Source organism: Salvelinus fontinalis, chromosome 2, assembly GCF_029448725.1.
Source record: "Salvelinus fontinalis isolate EN_2023a chromosome 2, ASM2944872v1, whole genome shotgun sequence".
Taxonomy (NCBI): domain Eukaryota; kingdom Metazoa; phylum Chordata; class Actinopteri; order Salmoniformes; family Salmonidae; genus Salvelinus; species Salvelinus fontinalis.
The window spans coordinates 47,718,417-47,737,713 of NC_074666.1; the positions used below are offsets into that span (position 1 = coordinate 47,718,417).

Consider the following 19,297-nt stretch of genomic DNA (forward strand, 5'->3'; position numbering starts at 1 on the left):
AGGGTTCCATAGCCGCAGGCAGAACAGTTGAAACTGGAGCAGCAGCACGGCCAGGTGGACTGGGGACAGCAAGGAGTCATCATGCCAGGTAGTCCTGAGGCATGGTACTAGGGCTCAGTACCTCCGAGAGAGAGAGAGAGAAAGAGAGAATTAGAGAGAGCATACTTAAATTCACACAGGACACCGGATAAGACAGGAGAAGTACTCCAGATATAACAAACTGACCCTAGCCCCCCGACACAAACTACTGCAGCATAATACTGGAGGCTGAGACAGGAGGGGTCAGGAGACACTGTGGCCCCATCCGATGATAACCCCGGACAGGGCCAAACAGGAAGGATATAACCCCACCCACTTTGCCAAAGCACAGTCCCCACACCACTAGAGGGATATCTTCAACCAACAACTTACCATCCTGAGACAAGGCCGAGTATAGCCCACAAAGATCTCCGCCACGGCACAACCCAAGGGGGGGGGCGCCAACCCAGACAGGAAGATCACGTCAGTGACTCAACCCACTCAAGTGACGCACCCCTCCTAGGGACGGCATGAAAGAGCACCAGTAAGCCAGTGACTCAGCCCCTGTAATAGGGTTAGAGGCAGAGAATCCCAGTAGAGAAGCTCCAGAGCCTTTCCGTTCACTTTTCCGTTCGAATCTCTGAGCCAACTAGGGGAAAATCTGTTGATGTTATCTTGAGCAAATCACTTAAGCCTAATTGCTCCTATAAGTCGCTCTGGATAAGAGTGTCTGCTAAATGACTAAAATGTCAATTTAAAATGAATGAACATTTAGAAAGAAAGAAGGTATTTCTTTGCATGGAAAGAGTTATGTACGCCTGCTCCTGTTGAATGTACCCATTAACTAATATGGGGCTTCTAATCTGGGACAGAATGCATAGTCCTCCCATAGAAAGTGTTGTATTTCATTTGATTGATGTTGTGACATATAGTAGATGTTCTGTTTTTGTTGCAGGTTAACGGGAGCTTAGTAACACATTCAAACCATGTCGAAGTCGTAAAGTTAATCAAATGTAAGTCAAAGATGCAGTTTTATATCTAATTGTTCATAGACATGAAAAATCACAGGCTCTTCAAGAGACACACTTTCTTAAAGCTAACAAGTACTGCTTGAACTGCTTATAATGTAACCGAACTCTCTTGTTTCTCTGTGTCAGCGGGCTCCTATGTGGCTCTCACAGTGCTGGGGAGGCCCCCGGGACTGGCCCAAATCCCCCTGTCAGAGGGCGAGGGTGTAGACCCAGGGGTCCTGTCGTCGTCCCTCTCCTCACCCCACTCTCCGGGAACAATGGGGGGAACAGGGGAGCGCTGCTCCACCTCCACCAGTCCCCAGGACCACATCATCTCCCCGCTGCCCCTCTGGGTACGATCGACGGCCACCTTGCTCTGTGGCTGCAACTGAAGTGGCATCCTTTTCACTATATAGAGTAGGGTGCCATTTCAGAAGTGTTTCTCTTTAGTTCTCTCTCTCTCTCTGTCTCTCTCTCTCGGCCTCCACAGTTCCACATCCCTTCTTCACCCCTCCCCATCCCCCCGTCCTCCACCCACCCCCACTCACTCTACCTCTTTCACTTTCTAACTGGATCTGTATTCTCACGCTTCTCTCACTAGTTTCCTCAATTTTTTCATTAAGCTGTCACTCTCCCTCTGCTGCACTTGTCGCTGTCCTGTCCGGAAGCAAACACTCTTATAATTTCTGTTTTTCTTCATTTTGGTTGGTCCCTAAGGAGGAGAATAACGCTGTACACAGCCAGAACGTGGACATCTTACAGAAGATGCTGTCCAAGGAGCAGCAGGACGTACAGGCAAGTCACACACACATAGTATCACCATACTCTGAAGTTTTCTACATGAGGAGATGAGACAGTCATCTAGTCGAACTTATAATCTTTGATTTGAATGAGATAATTCAAATTCCGAGTATTCTTTGGAATTGACAGTGTTTTTTATATAGTTAGGTTCATAGGCCCTGGAGCCATGTTCATAAAGCATCTCAGAGTAGGACTGCTGATCTAGGATGAGGTCAGCCCTGTACATCTATGATACTATATGATTTCTATTTTATTTTTTTACCTTTATTTAACTAGGCAAGTCAGTTAAAGAACAAATAATTTTTTACAATGACGGCCTATCCCGGCCAAACCCTCACCTAACCCGGACGACGCTGGGCCAATGTGCGCAGCACTATGGGACTCTCGATCACGGCCAGTTGTGATGCAGCCCGGGATCGAATCAGGGTCTGTAGTGATGCCTCTAGCACTGAGATGCAGTGCCTTAGACCGTTGCGCCACTCAGGAGCCCAAATACAGACCCAGATTAAATAAAAAATCATTCACACATTAAATTGTCATCAAACGCTTAATGATGTCATTGCGCATGTTGCTGCTTATTCATTATGTTAATTTACAGCACGATTCAGTTCCTAGCCGCATCCATAGCAGTGGCATCATTCCAGTGTAGCATAGAATACTCACTGAGTTTCCTTGAACGCCATGTGACCGCCCCCATCTCTCTTCAGTCTTATGTTCCAAAATGGGAAATTGGGGAAGTTATGCTGCTTTAAAAATGTATACATTTGTAATCCCATTTTGGAGAAAAAGGCATAAAAACATTTTTCTCAGATTTTTACGCTTGCTCTACATGAATCCTTGGGAAACATATATTTAGAGAAGGAATACTTTCACCAAATTGCCTAAATGGATTCTCTGAACATTCTCACCAACTTCCCCCACTAGGCAAACCATTAACAGTATTAAATTGTCGATTGTTGTATAATAAAGATAACCTTTCACATTGAACAGCTACAGTGCTGCTCTTTGTTTATGCCCATTTAGCATTGTTCACACCCTCTTAAGCCTTAGACTCACCTAGGGTTGTTGTGGTGACCTTATTACCACTATACATTTACATTTTTGACATTAGCAGACGCTCTTATCCAGCATCTGCTGGTCCCTCATGGGAATCAAACCCACAACCCTGGCATTGCAAGCACTATGCTTTACCAACTGAGCCACACGTGACCGTCACGGTAATCTCCTCTAATGCCCTCTGGACATGCATTGGTAGTACCCAACTCGCTTAAAGAGTTAGCCTACATTTATAGTGAATTTGTATTTGATTTTGAATAGCCTAGTAATAGTTTTTATTTTTCCTCATACAGGATGAGACATTATCTTTAGCTACAGAATATCTGAACACCATGCGTTTCCATCTCTCTCTCCTTCATTCCTTTGTCGAGCATGCAGAGAGAGGGGCGGTCAACAGTTGAATTAAATATGTTTCCTTGTGAAAACATGTTACTATCAATGTTCCCGAACATATTTCACTTGGTTTCCCAAATTAAGCACAGGGTAGCTGCAGGAACAGGGTTGGAGAGCCCATGACAAACAGAGTTTGGGAGGAATATCACCCGTCGCGTAGCGAGAGGCTACATGCTCCTCAAACAGTGGTTGATACATGTAGTGAAATAACATGAGTAGCCTACCCAGCATGGAAAAACTAACTGTCAGGAAAGCGGCCTCCATTCGCTATTCGAGTGCATATGAATGTCCTGCCCATTTCTACACACAGTATTAATAAAGACAAGATTAAATTGAGAATAGTCTGATGGTTGAAAATATTATCACTTGATAAGAGAACAGTGTTTGCAGCCTGAGGCAAGGAACATAATGCAAGCTTTTTTTTGTGACTTTTTCAAATCATTAATAGCCTACAGTCGCATCATGCAGCCCATATATGTTTTGATTTCTAAGGTTTATATCATTCACAACTAAAGTTGCCAAATAATTCTAAATCTAGCATATAGGACCTGTTTCAAATGATCACTTTTATGCTCCAGGTAGCCACTTCATATGCAGACTTGCTCCTGAATAGGAAGAATATCCTCTTTTATTTTATTCAGCTAAGTTCAGTTATATTCTTCTTACTGTAAAATCATATAATATAAAATAATGACACGGGACTTACAGTGCATTCGCAAAGCATTTTTACAACATTTTGTTACGTTACAGACTTATTCTAAAATGTATTAAATCGTTTTTTCCCCCCTTATCAATCTACAAACAACACCCCATAATGACAAAGCAAAAACTTTTTGGGGGACATTTTTACAAATGTATTATAAAAACCAGACACACCTTATTTACCTAAGTATTCAGACCCTTTGCTATGAGACTCGAAATTGAGCTCGGTGCATCCTGTTTCCATTGATCATCCTTGAGATGAAAAAGCGGAGGGGTCTGAATACTTTTCCGAATGCACTGTATAAGCGTATCTTGTCTGATAAATGAACAAGCCTATGGCATGGCGCATAGCCAGATAACATACAGTAGGCCAACTCATATTCTGTTCTCCTGAAAAAGTATCTTAAACAATCCTCCTGCTCACCTCAAATAATACATTTTTTAAAAACACTTAATCAACACTTGCACTTGACCCCCCCCCCCCCATTCATTGACTACAGCTCAGTATTCACCACCATAGTGCCCTCAAAGCTCATCACTAACCTAAGGACCCTGGGACGGGCCGCCCCCAGGTGGTAAGGGTAGGCAACAACACATCTGCCACACTGATCCTCAACACGGGGGCCCCTCAGGTGTGCGTGCTTAGTCCCCTCCTGTACTCCCTGTTCACCCATGACTGCATGGCCAAGCACGACACCCAACACCATCATTAAGTTTGCAGCCGACACAACGGTGGTAGACCTGATCACAGACAACGACGAGATAGCCTATAGGGAGGAGGTCAGAGACCTGGAAGTGTGGTGCCAGGACAACAACCTCTCCCTCATCGTGATCAAGACAAAGGAGATGATCGTGGAATACAGGAAAAGGGGGCTGTGGTGGAGCAGGTTGAGAGCTTCCAGTTCCTTGGTGTCCACATCACCACCACACTATCATGGTCCAAACACACCAAGACAGTCGTGAAGAGGGTACGACAACACCTGATCCCCCTCAGAAGACTGAAAAGATCCTCAAAAAGTTATACAGCTGCACCATCGAGAATATCCTGACTGGTTGCATCACTGCCCGGTATGGCAACTGCTCGGCCAATGTGCTACAGAGGGTAGTGCGTATGGCCCAGTACATCACTGGGGCCAAGCTTCCTGCCGTCCAGGACTTCTATACCAGGCGGTGTCAGAGGAAGGCCCTAAAAATTGCCTAAGACTCCAGCCACCTTAGTCATAAACTGTTCTCTCTGCTACTGCACAGCAAGCGGTACCGGAGCGCTAAGTGTAGGTCAAAAAGGCTTCTTAACAGCTTCTACCCCCAAGCTATAAGACTGCTGAACAGCTAATCAATTGGCTACCCTGACTATTTCTATTAACACCCCCCTTTTGTACACTGCTGCTACTCACTGTTTATTATCTATGCATAGTCACTTTTCCCTTACCTACATGTACATATTACCTCAATTACCTCGACTAACCTGTACTCCTGCACATTGACTCGGTACCAGAACCCTCTGTATATAGCCTCTTTATTGTTACTTACATTTTTTAAGTATTTTCTTAAAAGGATCGGACCCTTTTTTTTCAATTTTCACCTAAAATGACATACCCAAATCTGTCTGTAGCTCAGGACCTGAAGCAATATGCATATTCTTGATACCATTTGATAGGAAACAGTTTGTGGAAATGCAAAATTAATGTAGAAGAATATAACACATTAGATCTGGTAAAAGATAATACAAAATAAAAAACATGCGTTTTCAAAAAAAAAATGGTTCTATCATCTTTGAAATGCATGAGAAAGGCCATTATATGACTTAGGACTCTAGGTGCAATTTATATTTTGGGAACTAGATGGCAGCAGTATATGTGCAAAGTTTTAGACTGATCCAATGAACCATTGCATTACAGTTCAAAATGTTGTATCAGGTCTGCCCAAATGTGCCAAATTGGTAAATTGATAAATTTTCAATTATAGAGAACATACAAAAATGATATGGTATTACAAAATTTAAGTTTACACAATCCCAGGAATATAATAAATTATGTTTAATTAGCTTCCTTACAGAAAAGGCACTAACCTTCACACATCTAGATGGGGGGTGTGGGGCCAGACACAGCAGGGGTTCAAACTGTAGATCCAAGGTCCTACATTTGAATATAAACATTTATTTTATCAAACCAAACTATGCTACATTTTATCTCTGGGACCCTCAGGATGACAAATCAGAGCAAGATTACTGAATATAAGTATATTATTTACTTTCAGAGGTGAATGTATCAAACCAGTTGCTGTGATACGTTTTTGTTGTACTCTCCTCAAACAATGGTATTTTTTCACTGTAATAGCTACTATAAATTGGACAGTGCAGTTAGATTAACAAGAATTGAAGCCTTCTGCCCATATAAGACATGTCTATGTCCTGGGAAATTTCTTTTTACTTACAACCTCATGCTAATCACATTAGCGCATGTTAGCTCAACCGTCCCGCAGGGGAGACACTGATCCTGTAGAGGTTTTAACTCGTATTTTTCTTAAAATTGCATTGTTGGTTAAGGGCTTGTAAGTAAGCATTTCACGGTTGTATTCGGCGCATGTGACAAATAACATTTGAATTGATTTTAGCGTCGGAGCTGGTGTAATAAAATTCCACCTTCCTCCTAAATATTCCTTTTGCGTGTTTGATGTGTCGTCGGAGGTCATAGCAGGCTTTCTTGTAAGCTTCCATGTCCCGTTTCTTGTAAGCGGTAGCTCTAGCCTTTAGCCCAGCGTGGATACTGCCTGTAAACCATTGTTTTTGGTTTGGATACGTTCGTATAGTCACTGTAGGGATGACATCGTCTATGCACTTACCTATGTACCTACATCGATTCGGCCAAGGTCAATACTTGTAAATTAAAACATTTCAATTATTAAACGCTCACCTTGTACCTATGGTTGTGCTCTGTACAATGGTTCCTCCTGTAAAAGCTGCGTCATACTGCAGCACACCTTGCGGGCTGCCGCAGAATTATATGGCACGTTATTTAAGTGTCAGTCATTGTTTCCATTAATGCTAGTTAGTGCTAGTTTGACCACCAGAGGGAATCTTTGAGAAGCATTTGACAGTCTTTAATATTGGCTGTACAAGAGAATTTAAAACCTTTTTTGTAAGAACATAGTATATGAGATTGATTTTAAGAAATTTAGCTTAATTTGATAAATATTAGGGTGTTTCTATTACAAGAAAAAATAAAAATTAAACCCTCAGAAAATATGGCGCTGTATAACGTGACCGGTCGGGAGTAGGCTACAGTACTAAGAGTAAAATAATAACATTTCCACACCCTAATTGTAGTCTAACCAATACCCAAACGGAGATTCAGTGAAAATAAAATCTCATTGATTTATCAAGACCAGTTGCCATGCTTGTCCCAGAGCAGTGTGAAAAGGTGCTGAAATAGTTGACCACACGTGGGTAGGCTATTTCTTAAAATCCTATTGCACTGCATATTAAACTGACATTCTTATTGCTATATTCCACGCTATATTCCACACGTTACTCTCTCTCTCGCACACACACTTGCTGTCTTGAACTCTGAATGCTCGGCTATGAAAAGCCAACTGGCATTTACTCCTAAGGTGCTGAACGGTTGCACCATCTATAACCACTGTTTATATTATTTGACCCTGCTGGTCATTTATGAATGTTTTGAACAGCTTGAAAAATGATCTAGCCTTCATGGCCATGTACTCTTATAATTCCCAACCAGTTTGGATTTAAGTATAACTTTTGTATGACTGACGCCTTTAGTGAGAGGCCTAATGCTTTAATATTTAATAACTTCTACCCTGTGAATTCATATTCATTTTATAAATAGGCCCATGTGCACCTTGATATTGGGGGTGCGCCATGCAGCCGTGCCTAACGGGGAAAGGGGGTGCGCCATGCGGCCGTGCCTAACGGGGAAAGGGGGGATGGAGCCGGTCGGGCGCAACCCAGGCGACATGGCGATGCGGGGATCGGAGCTCGTGTGAGAGCCGAAGCCACCCTCCCGACCCAGAACACCACGCCGAGGGAAGGGAGAAGCGGAGGGTGTGGGCCCTCTACCCAGTCCTCAGAGTCATAGATACTCCCGCCGTTTATCCGTGCTTCATTGGTCTGTTTCGCTTGATGGCCCTCCGATCTGTACTTGTTAGATAGCCCTCCGACCTGCAACCGTTTTCTACGGTTATATACAGTTGAAGTCGGAAGTTTACATACACTTAGGTTGGAGTCATTAAAACTAGTTTTTCAACCACTCCACAAATGTCTTGTTAACAAACTATAGTTTTGGCAAGTCGGTTAGGACATCTACTTTTTGCGTGACACAAGTAATTTTTCCAACAATTGTTTACAGACAGATTATTTCACGTATAGTTCCCTGTATCACAATTCCAGTGGGTCAGAAGTTTACATATACTAAGTTGACTGTGCCTTTAAACAGCTTGGAAAATTCCATAAAATGTCATCATGACTTTAGAAGCTTCTGATAGGCTAACTGACATAATTTGAGTCAATTGGAGGTGTACCTTTGAATGTATTTCAAGGCCCACCTTCAAACTCAGTGTATCTTTGCTTGACATCATGTAAAATCTAAAGAAATCAGCCAAGACCTCAGAAAAAAAATGTAGACCTCCACAAGCCTGGTTCATCCTTGGGAGCAATTTCCAAACGCCTGAAGGTACCACATTCATCTGTACAAACAATAGTACGCAAGTATAAACACCATGGGACCACGCAGCTATCATACGGCTCAGGAAGTAGATGTGTTCTGTCTCCTAGAGATGAACGTACTTTGGATGTGAAAAGTGCAAATCAATCCCAGAACAACAGCAAAGTACCTTGTGAAGATACTGGAGGAAACGGGTACAAAAGTGTCTATATACACAGGAAAACGAGTCCTATTTTGACATAACCTGAAAGGACGCTCAGCAAGGAAGAAGCCACTGCTCCAAAACCGCCATAAAAAAGCCAGACTACGGTTTGCAACTGCACATGGGGACAAAGATTGTACTTGTGGGAGAAATGTCCTCTGGTCTGATGAAACAAAAATAGAACTGTTTGGCCATAATGACCAGCGTTATGTTTGGAGGAAAAAGGGGGAGGCTTGCAAGCCGAAGAACACCATCCCAACCGTGAAGCACGGGGTGGCAGCATCATGTTGTGGGGGTGCTTTGCTGCAGGATGGATTGGTGCACTTCACAAAATAGATGGCATCATGAAGAAGATAAATTATGTGGATATATTGAAGCAACATCTCAAGACATCAGTCAGGAAGTTAAAGCTTGGTCGCAAATGGGTCGTCCGAATGGACAATGACCCCAAGCATATTTCCTGAAAGCTGAAATAAATCATTCTCTCTACTATTATTCTGACATTTCACATTCTTAAAATAAAGTGGTGATCCTAACTCTCCTACGACAGGGAATTTTTACCAGGATTAAATGTCAGGAATTGTGGAAAACTGAGTTTAAATGTATTTGGCTAAAGTGTATGTAAACGTCCGACTTCAAATCAAGTTTATTTTATATAGCCCTTCGTACATCAGCTGATATCTCGAAGTGCTGTACAGAAACCCAGCCTAAAACCCCAAACAGCAAGCAATGCAGGTGTAGAAGCACGGTGGCTAGGAAAAACTCCCTAGAAAGGCCAAAACCTAGGAAGAAACCTAGAGAGGAACCAGGCAATGAGGGGTGGCCAGTCCTCTTCTGGCTGTGCCGGGTGGAGATTATAACAGAACTATGCCAAGATGTTCAAAATGTTCATAAATGACAAGCATGGTCAAATAATAATCAGGAATAAATGTCAGTTGGCTTTTCATAGAGTTGAAAACAGCAGGTCTGGGACAGGTAGGGGTTCCGTAACCGCAGGCAGAACAGTTGAAACTGGAATAGCAGCAAGGCCAGGCAGACTGGGGACAGCAAGGAGTCATCATGCCCGGTTTGCCGTGACGTATGGTCCTAGGGCTCAGGTTCTCAGAGAGAGAGAAAGAAAGAGAGAACGAGAGAATTAGAGAGAGCATACTTAAATTCAAACAGGACACTGGATAAGACAGGAGAAGTACTCCAGGTATAACCAACTGACCCTAGCCCCCCGACACATAAACTACTGCAGCATAAATACTGGAGGCTGAGACAGGAGTGGTCAGGAGACACTGTGGCCCCATCCGATGATACCCCCGGACAGGGCCAAACAGGAAGGATATAACCCCACCCAATTTGCCAAAGCACAGCCCCCACACCACTAGAGGGATATCTTCAACCACCAACTTACCATCCTGAGACAAGGCCGAGTATAGCCCACAAAGATCTCCGCCACGGCACAACCCAAGGGGAGGCGCCAACCCAGACAGGAAGATCACGTCAGTGACTCAACCCACTCAAGTGACGCACCCCTCCTAGGGACGGCATGGAAGAGCACCAGTAAGCCAGTGACTCAGCCCCTGTAATAGGGTTAGAGGCAGAGAATCCCAGTGTAGAGAGGGGAACCGGCCAGGCAGAGACAGCAAGGGCGGTTCGTTTCTCCAGTGCCTTTCCGTTCACCTTCACACTCCTGGGCCAGACTACACTCAATCATAGGAGCTACTGAAGAGATAAGTCTTCAATAAAGACTTAAAGTTTGAGACCGAGTCTGCGTCTCTCACATGGGTAGGCAGACCATTCCATAAAAATGGAGCTCTATAGGAGAAAGCCCTGCCTCCAGCTGTTTGCTTAGAAATTCTAGGGACAATTAGGAGGCCTGCGTCTTGTGACCGTAGCGTACGTGTAGGTATGTACGGCAGGACCAAATCGGAAAGATGGGTAGGAGCAAGCCCATGTAATGCTTTGTAGGTTAGTAGTAAAACCTTGAAATCAGCCCTTGCCTTAACAGGAAGCCAGTGTAGGGAGGCTAGCACTGGAGTAATATGATCACATTTTTTGGTTCTATTCAGGATTCTAGCAGCCATATTTAGCACTAACTGAAGTTTATTTAGTGCTTTATCCGGGTAGCCGGAAAGTAGAGCATTGCAGTAGTCTAACCTAGAAGTGACAAGAGCATGGATTAATTTTTATGCGTCATTTTTGGACAGAATATTTCAGATTTTTGCTATGTTACGTAGATGGAAAAAATCTTGAAACAGTCTTGATATGTTCATCAAAAGAGAGATCAGGGTCCAGAGTAACGCCGAGGTCCTTCACAATTTTATTTGAGACGACTGTACAACCATCAAGATTAATTGTCAGATTCAACAGAAGAGCTCTTTGTTTCTTAGGACCTAGAACAAGCATCTCTGTTTTGCCCAAGTTTAAAAGTAGAAAGCCATCCACTTCCTTGTGTCTGAAACACAGGCTTCCAGCGAGGGCCATTTTGGGGCTTCGCCATGTTTCATCAAAAAGTACAGCTTTGTGTCATCCGCATAGCAGTGAAAGTTAACATTTATGTTTTCGAATGATATCCCCAAGAGGTAAAATGTATAGTGAAAACAATAGTGGTGCTAAAACGTAACCTTGAGGAACACTGAAATTTACAGTTGATTTGTCAGAGGACAAACCATCCACAGAGACAAACTGATATCTTTCAGACAGATAAGATCTAAACCCGGCCAGAACTTATCCGTGTAGACCAATTTGGGTTTCCCATCTCTCCAAAAGAATGTGGTGATCGATGGTATCAAAAGCAGCACTAAGGTCTGAGCACGAGGACATATGTAGAGCCACAGTGTGACGCCATTAAAAGGCAATTTACCACCTTTACAAGTGCAGTCTCAGTGCTATGATGGGGTCTAAAACCAGACTGAAGCATTTCGTATACATTGTTTGTATAAGGAAGGCAGTGAGTTGCTGCGCAACAGCTTTTTCAAAAAAAAATTGAGAGGAATGGGAGATTCGATATTGGCCGATAGTTTTTTATATTTTCTGGGTCAAGGTTTGGCTTTTTCAAGAGGCTTTATTACTGCCACTTTTAGTGAGTTTGGTACACATCCCGTGGATAGCGAGCCGTTTATTATGTTCAACATAGGAGGGCCAAGCACAGGAAGCAGCTCTTTCAGTAGTTTAGTTGAAATAGGGTCCAGTATGCAGCTTGAAGGTTTAGAGGCCATGATTATTTTCATCCTTGTGTCAAGAGATATAGTACAAAAACACTTGAGTGTCTCCCTTGATCCTAGGTCCTGGCAGAGTTGTGCACACTCAGGACAACTGAGCTTTGGAGGAATACGCAGATTTAAAGAGGAGTCCGTAATTTGCTTTCTAATGGTCATGATCTTTTCCTCAAAGAAGTTCATGAATGTATTACTGCTGAAGTGAAAGCCATCCTCTCTTGGGGAATGGTGCTTTTTAGTTAGCATTGCGACAGTATCAAAAATACATTTTGGATTGTTCTTATTTTTCTCAATTAACTTGGAAAAATAGGATGATTGAGCAGCAGTGAGGGCTCTTTGATACTGCACAGTACTGTCTTTCCAAGCTAGTCGGAAGACTTCCAGTTTGGTGTGGCGCCATTTCCGTTCCAATTTTCTGGAAGCTTGCATCAGAGCTCAGGTATTTTCTGATGCACGGGGGATATGGTCACTAGTGTAAACAGGAGCCGAGGCCTCAATTAACACAGTAAACCTCAATTAACACAGTAAATTCATCAGGCTTAAGTCATGTTTCAGTCAGGCCAATCACATCAAGATTATGATCAGTGATTAGTTCATTGACTTTAACTGCCTTGGAAGTGAGGGATCTAACATTACCGTAATTGCTGGACTATTAAGCGCACCTGAATATAAGCCGCACCCACTGAATTTAAAAAAAAAATGTATTTTGTACATAAATAAGCCGCACGTGTCTATAAGCCGCAGGTGCCTACCGGTACATTGAAACAAATTAACTTTACACAGCCTTTAAACGAAACACGGCTTGTAACAAAAATAAATAGGCTTTAACGAAACACGTCTTGTAACAAAAATAAATAGGCTTTAACGAAACAGGCTTGTAACATATTTTTTTTTTAAATAGCAGTAAACAGTAGCCTACCAAGAAAGTCCTTGGTCACTATCTTCCTCCTGTGCACTGAATCCACTGAAGTCATCTCCTTTGGTGTCGGAGTTGAATAGCCTCAGAATTGCTTCATCCGATGTTGGATCGTTTTCATTGTGCTCTCCTCACTTTCATCCGGAGGCAAATTCCCCGCTGAGCTTATGCTGCCCTCTTCAATACGCAGCAGCTCCACGCTGTCAGGACCCACTGGCAGACTTGACCATAAGTCGCTCTTCGCATGCAGCCCGTTTTAGTGAAGGATTTCTCCCCACTTGTCATCCAATCCATTTTCTAGTTCGGGCCATCTGCTTTTCTTTCCTCTGAAAGCTTTTGTTGTCTTTTTGCACTAAGTCAGTTTCTCACGCTGCTGTTTCCAACGTCTTATCATCGACTCATTAAGGCCAAGCTCCCGTGCAGAAGCTCTATTTCCTTTTCAAACAGCCAGATCGATCGCCTTCAAAATGAAAGCTGCATCATATGCATTTCTCCGTGTCTTTGCCATGATGAGGGTGACAAAATGACTACCGTAATCAGAATGATGGAAAGTTTGAGCGCTCGATTTACTTCACATTATGTGACGGTGCTCAGTTTTTTGGCGGCATGAATTTGTGAAAGCGGGAAAAATCCATAAATTAGCCGCGTCATTGTATAAAGCGCAAGGTTCATAGCGTGGGAAAAAAGTAGCGGCTTATAGTCCGGAAATTACGGTAAGTAGCCCTATTTTGAAATGTGAGGTATCACAATCTCTTTCAATAATGGCAGGAATGGATGAGGTCTTTATTCTAGTGAGATTGCTAAGGCGAACACCACCATGTTTAGTTTTGCCCAACCTAGGTTGAGGCACAGACATGGTCTCAATGGGGATAGCTGAGCTGACTACACTGACTGTGCTAGTGGCAGACTCCACTAAGCTGGCAGGCTGGCTAACAGCCTGCTTCCTGGCCTGCACCCTATTTCATTGTGGAGCTAGGGGAGTTAGAGCCCTGTCTATGTTCGTAGATAAGATGAGAGCAGCCCTCCAGCTAGAATGGAGTCCGTCAACAGGCCAGGCTAGGTCCTGTTTGTGGGTGAGTCCCAGAAAGAGGGACAATTATCTACAAATTCTATCTTTTTGGAGGGGCAGAAAACAGTTTTCAACCAGCGATTGAGTTGTGAGACTGCTGTAGAGCTCATCACTCCCCCTAACTGGGAGGGGGCCAGAGACAATTACTCAATGCCGACACATCTTTCTAGCTGATTTACACACTGAAGCTATGTTGCGCTTGGTGACCTCTGACTGTTTCATCCTAACATTGTTGGTGCCGACGTGGATAACAATATCCCTATACTCTCTACACTTGCCAGTTTTAGCTTTAGCCAGCACCATCTTCGGATTAGCCTTAACTTCTTATGGCTGCAGGAGCAGTATTGAGTAGCTTGGATGAATAAGGTGCCCAGAGGTGCCCAGAGTAAACTGCCTGCTACTCAGTCCCAGTTGCTAATATATGCATATTATTAGTATATTTGGATAGAAAACACTATGAAGTTTCTAAAACTGTTTGAATGATGTCTGTGAGTATAACATAACTCATATGGCAGGCAAAAACCTGAGAAAAAAATCCAACCAGGAAGTGGGAAATCTGAGGTTAGTCGTTTCAACTCATTCCCTATTGAAGACACAGTGGGATATTGGTCATGTTGCACTTCCTAAGGCTTCCACTAGATGTCAACAGTCTTTAGAACCTTGTTTAATGCTTCTACTGTGAAGTGGGGGCGAATGAGAGGGGAATGAGTCAGAGGTCTGACAGAATGCCTTGAGCACGTGATGCTCGTTCACGTGAGAGCAAGCTCTGTTCCATTGTTTTTCTACAGACAAAAGAATTCTCCGGTTGGAACATTATTGAAGATTTATGTTAAAAACATCCTAAAGATTGATGCTATACTTCGCTTGACATTTTTCTACAGACTGTAACGGAACTTTTTGACATTTCGTCTGCAACTAGTGAACGCGCTTCGTGAGTTTGGATTTGTTTACCAAACGCGCTAACAAAAGTAGCTATTTGGACATAATTGATGGACATTATCGAACAAAACAAACCTTTATTGTCGAACTGGGATTCCTGGGAGTGCATTCTGATGAAGATCATGAAAGGTAAGTGAATATTTATAATGTTATTTATGACTTCTGTTGACTGCACAATATGGCGGATATCTTTTTGGCTTGTTTGGGCTCTGAGCGCCGTACTCAGATTATTGCATGGCTTGCTTTTTCCGTAAAGCTTTTTTGAAATCTGACACAGCAGTTGCATTAAGGAGAAGTGTATCTAAAGTTCCATGTATAACACTTGCATCAACATTTATGATGACTGTTTCTGTAAATTGATGTGGCTTTATCGAACAAAACATACATGTATTGTGTAAAATGAAGTCCTATGAGTGTCATCTGATGAAGATCATCAAAGTTTAGTGATTAATTCTATCTCCATTTCAGATTTTTGTGACTCCTCTCTTTGGCTGGAAAAATGGCTGTGTTTTTTTGTGACTTGGCTCTGACCTAACATAATCGTCTGTGGTGCGTTCGCCGTAAAGCCTATATGAAATCGGACACTGTGGTGGGATTAACAAGAAGTGTATCTTTAAAATGGTGTGAAATACATTTGAAATACGAAATATGTTTGAGGAATTTGAATTATGAGATTTCTGTTGTTTTGAATTTGGCGCCCTGCACTTTCACTGGCTGTTGTCATATCGATCCCGTTAATGGGATCTCAGCCATAAGAAGTTTTAACGCTGATAGCCCTGTTCCCTGGTAAACAGTGTATGATTGCTGGATGATTCGTTTTAAGTCTAATAATGTGGGTAATGGAGTCGCCAATGACTAGGGTTTTCAATTTGCTAGCGGTGGGAGACTTTGCAAGCGGTGGGAGACTACGGGTCTCAGACCCGTAACGGGAGGAGTAGAGACCAGAGAAGCCATAAGGTGAATGCACCAATTTGTAAGTCGCTCTGGATAAGAGCGTCTGCTAAATGACTTAAATGTAATGTAAATGTAAGCCTCGGCCTCTGACTCCGACTCGCTGCTTAATGGGGAGAACCGGTTGAAAGTTTGTCGGCTGAATGAGCGACACCGGATGAGCATTCCTACAGCATTTCCCTCCAGAAGCCATGAGAAAGTTGTCCGGCTGCGGGGACCGTGCAAGGGGATTTATACTACTATCTGTACTTACTGGTGGCACAGACGCTGTTTCATCCTTTCCTACACTGAAATTACCCTTGATCTGCAAAAAGCCAAAGAGCCCAGTCTTAAACATATGATGGGCCTCTCTTAGTAGCTTACCTAGAAACCCCATTTGTATTTAGATACAATTCATTTTTGGTCGCATTTTTATATTGAAGGTTTAGGAAAAAACATTCTCCATCAAATGTTCTATTTTATCTTTTATAAATGAAAGCTAATTTTCCTGAATAAGTTCCTCAAAGTCCTTTTGTTTTGCCTCTAGAATATTCAGTGCTTCTGTATTACATGTATCTTCACCATTGATGTGTAATGTTAGATTTTCTATTTCTCCTGTAAGTCTGTAACTGTTTGTTGTAAGTCTTTTTAATTATGAATTCCTTTCGTTTTTGTTAAGAAAGTAGTGGTTACATTTCCCAAAAGCCAATAATTCTTCCACTGATAAACACTGACCACATCTTGCCCTCCCCTTAGTTTCACTTCTTTCTATGATAGACCATGAACTAAAACTAGGACTGTGGGAAATGGACACACAAACACGCATGTACACTCACACACACTCTCCCTCTCTCTTTCACTGACTGATTGACTGTCTCACACACACACACACACACACACACACACACACACACACACACACACACACACACACACACACACACACACACACACACACACACACACACACACACACACACACACGGACTTAGAATACACCTCCTCTTCTCTCTTCCCCCCCGCTCGCTCCCTTCCTACCTAATTCCTCTCTTAACGTGTGCTCTGTCCTGTGTTATGTCACTTTATGTCCAGGCTATGAAGGAGGAGTACAGCAGGAACCCCACAGCCAAACTACTGAAGGACATCCAGGAGGCCAAGAAACACATTCCTCTGCTGCATGGCCAGCTCAGAAAGACCACAGGCACACCTCAGGTATACACACCTACGTATACACACATACATATGTTCACACACATGTACGTGCATATGTATACAAGCACACACAAAAACAAACACACTCTCCCATAGACACAAACACTCTCTTGCTGTCTCTATCTCACAGGTACAGACGCACTCTCAAAGGGACAGCGCAGTTACTGCCACCCATTGGCCTGCCACCCATTTATAGTAGGTGTGTGTGTTTTCAGGATGGCTCCCTCTCCCCCTGGAACGGTGAGGGGGGGGGTGTTGGGGCGGCCGATGGAGAGCAGACCCCCTCCTCGCAGGTAGAGAGCGGCAGCAACGGAACCTGGACCAATAACACTGTGAGTCAACCTGGCCAATTAGCCTGTCTGTTATTATCACCACCAGATGCTCCATGACAACTACATGTGAATTGGCATTCTCAATACAATACCATTGTACTGGAATAAAGAAAAAAGTAATCATCATATGTTTTATTGTCACATACACCCAATAGGTGCCGTGAAATATACCTTATACAGGGTCAGCCAGGCGCCCCTGGAGCAAATTAAGGTTAACTGCCTTGCTCAAGGGTACATCAACAGATTTTTCACCTTGTCGGCTTGGGTATTCGAACCAACGACATTATGGTTACTTGGCAAACGCTCTAACCGCTAAGCTACCTGTCAACCAGGGTTGGGGTCCATTCCATTTAAATTTGGTCAAATCAGGAAGTAAACTGAAATGCCAAATCCTATTTTCCTCCATTTTTTAACTAGGCAAGTCAGTTAAGAACTAAATCTTATTTACAATGACGGCCTACCCCGGCCAAACCCAGACTACGCTGGGCTAATTGTGTGCCGCCCTATGTGACTCCCAATCACGGCTGGATGGGATGCAACCTGGATTAGAACCAGGTACTGCAGTGACATCTCTTGCACGGAGATGCAGTATTTAGACCACTGCGCCACTCGGGACCCCCGAATACTTTTCTATCAGAAAATGTGAGTGGAACGTGTGGTATCACTACCACAATGCCCATTCAAAATCGGAGACTGGCAAATTTTATACAGTATGTGAATGGTGTGTGTGTCTCTGTATTTCAGGTGTCTCCCAGTCCCCTCCCTGAGAGTCCGTGCCATAGAGAGACCCCCTGCCATTGCCCAAAGACAACCCCCCGAGACAGCCTCAACTCCTGCCCCTCGCCTGACGCCGAGGACACGCCGGACTTGGTGAGACAGAGACACACACACACACACACACAGTATATTTGTTGTTTACTCCCAACACTAGATTTAGAAGGAAGTCATGTTCATGTCTGTGTATGTGTGATTCAGAACTGTAACTTCCAGTGTAGTGTGGGCAGGCCCTTGTCCCGTCTCAACCCCCAGATCATCGGAGCAGAGGACGACTACTTTGACACCGAGCAGGAACAGGTACTGGTGGAATACTGCTAGACTGCTGGCTAGCTGTCGTGTCTGTCTGGCTCTGACTGTCTGGCTCCGTCTGACTGTCTCCGGTTGTCTATTTCTTTCTATCTCTCATTTTGTGCCTGTCTGTCTCATTCTCTCGATGACTCTCTCTCTCTCTTAGCAAGCTTGGGAAAATAAAGCCAAGCCAGTAGTGTGAGGCAGCTTGATGTAAAAGTACACCCCCCCCGGACAGGATGCTAGTCTGTCACAGCGCCTTACCGCAATCCATCTCCTTAATGCTGAATGCCAAGCAGAGAGGCATCAGGTCCCATTTGTATAGTCTTTGGTATGATTCGACCGGGGATCAAACCGCCAACCTCTCAATCTCAGGGTGAAAAACACTTTAACCACAAGACAACGGAGTTGGTATCTCTCTCTTACTCAACTCTATCTTTCTGTTGATCTCTACCCTGTCTCTCTATCTCCCTGTCTCTCAGATCAATGGTCAGTGTTGTTGTTTCCAGAGTATAGAGCTGCTCAAGTCTCGGCCCGCTCACCTGGCCGCCTTCCTCCATCACGTGGTCTCTCAGTTTGACCCTGCACCTCTGGTAAGACCACCACATACATACACACTCACTGTACATATACACACACACGCGCACACCAAGGTTATTAAAGTGTTGTGTTTTTCTATTAGATTCTCTAGTTACGTTGTATAAAAATAAAATGTATTTTTCTATAATTTAGTTTAGGTGTTAGGGACATAAAGCATGCGTGGA

At 43.5% G+C, this 19,297-nt stretch overlaps 1 protein-coding gene across 1 annotated transcript in view; it reads left to right on the forward strand.

Moving 5' to 3' along the window:
- LOC129820038 (rho guanine nucleotide exchange factor 12-like) overlaps positions 1-19,297 on the forward strand; it is a 124,704-nt gene that overhangs the window by 54,516 nt on the left and 50,891 nt on the right. The window contains exons 6-13 of the mRNA XM_055876855.1: positions 974-1,031; positions 1,176-1,381; positions 1,746-1,823; positions 17,017-17,136; positions 17,352-17,468; positions 18,213-18,338; positions 18,444-18,542; positions 19,016-19,126. Coding sequence (XP_055732830.1) covers positions 974-1,031; positions 1,176-1,381; positions 1,746-1,823; positions 17,017-17,136; positions 17,352-17,468; positions 18,213-18,338; positions 18,444-18,542; positions 19,016-19,126 — 915 coding nt within the window. The remainder of the gene's footprint in view (positions 1-973; positions 1,032-1,175; positions 1,382-1,745; positions 1,824-17,016; positions 17,137-17,351; positions 17,469-18,212; positions 18,339-18,443; positions 18,543-19,015; positions 19,127-19,297) is intronic.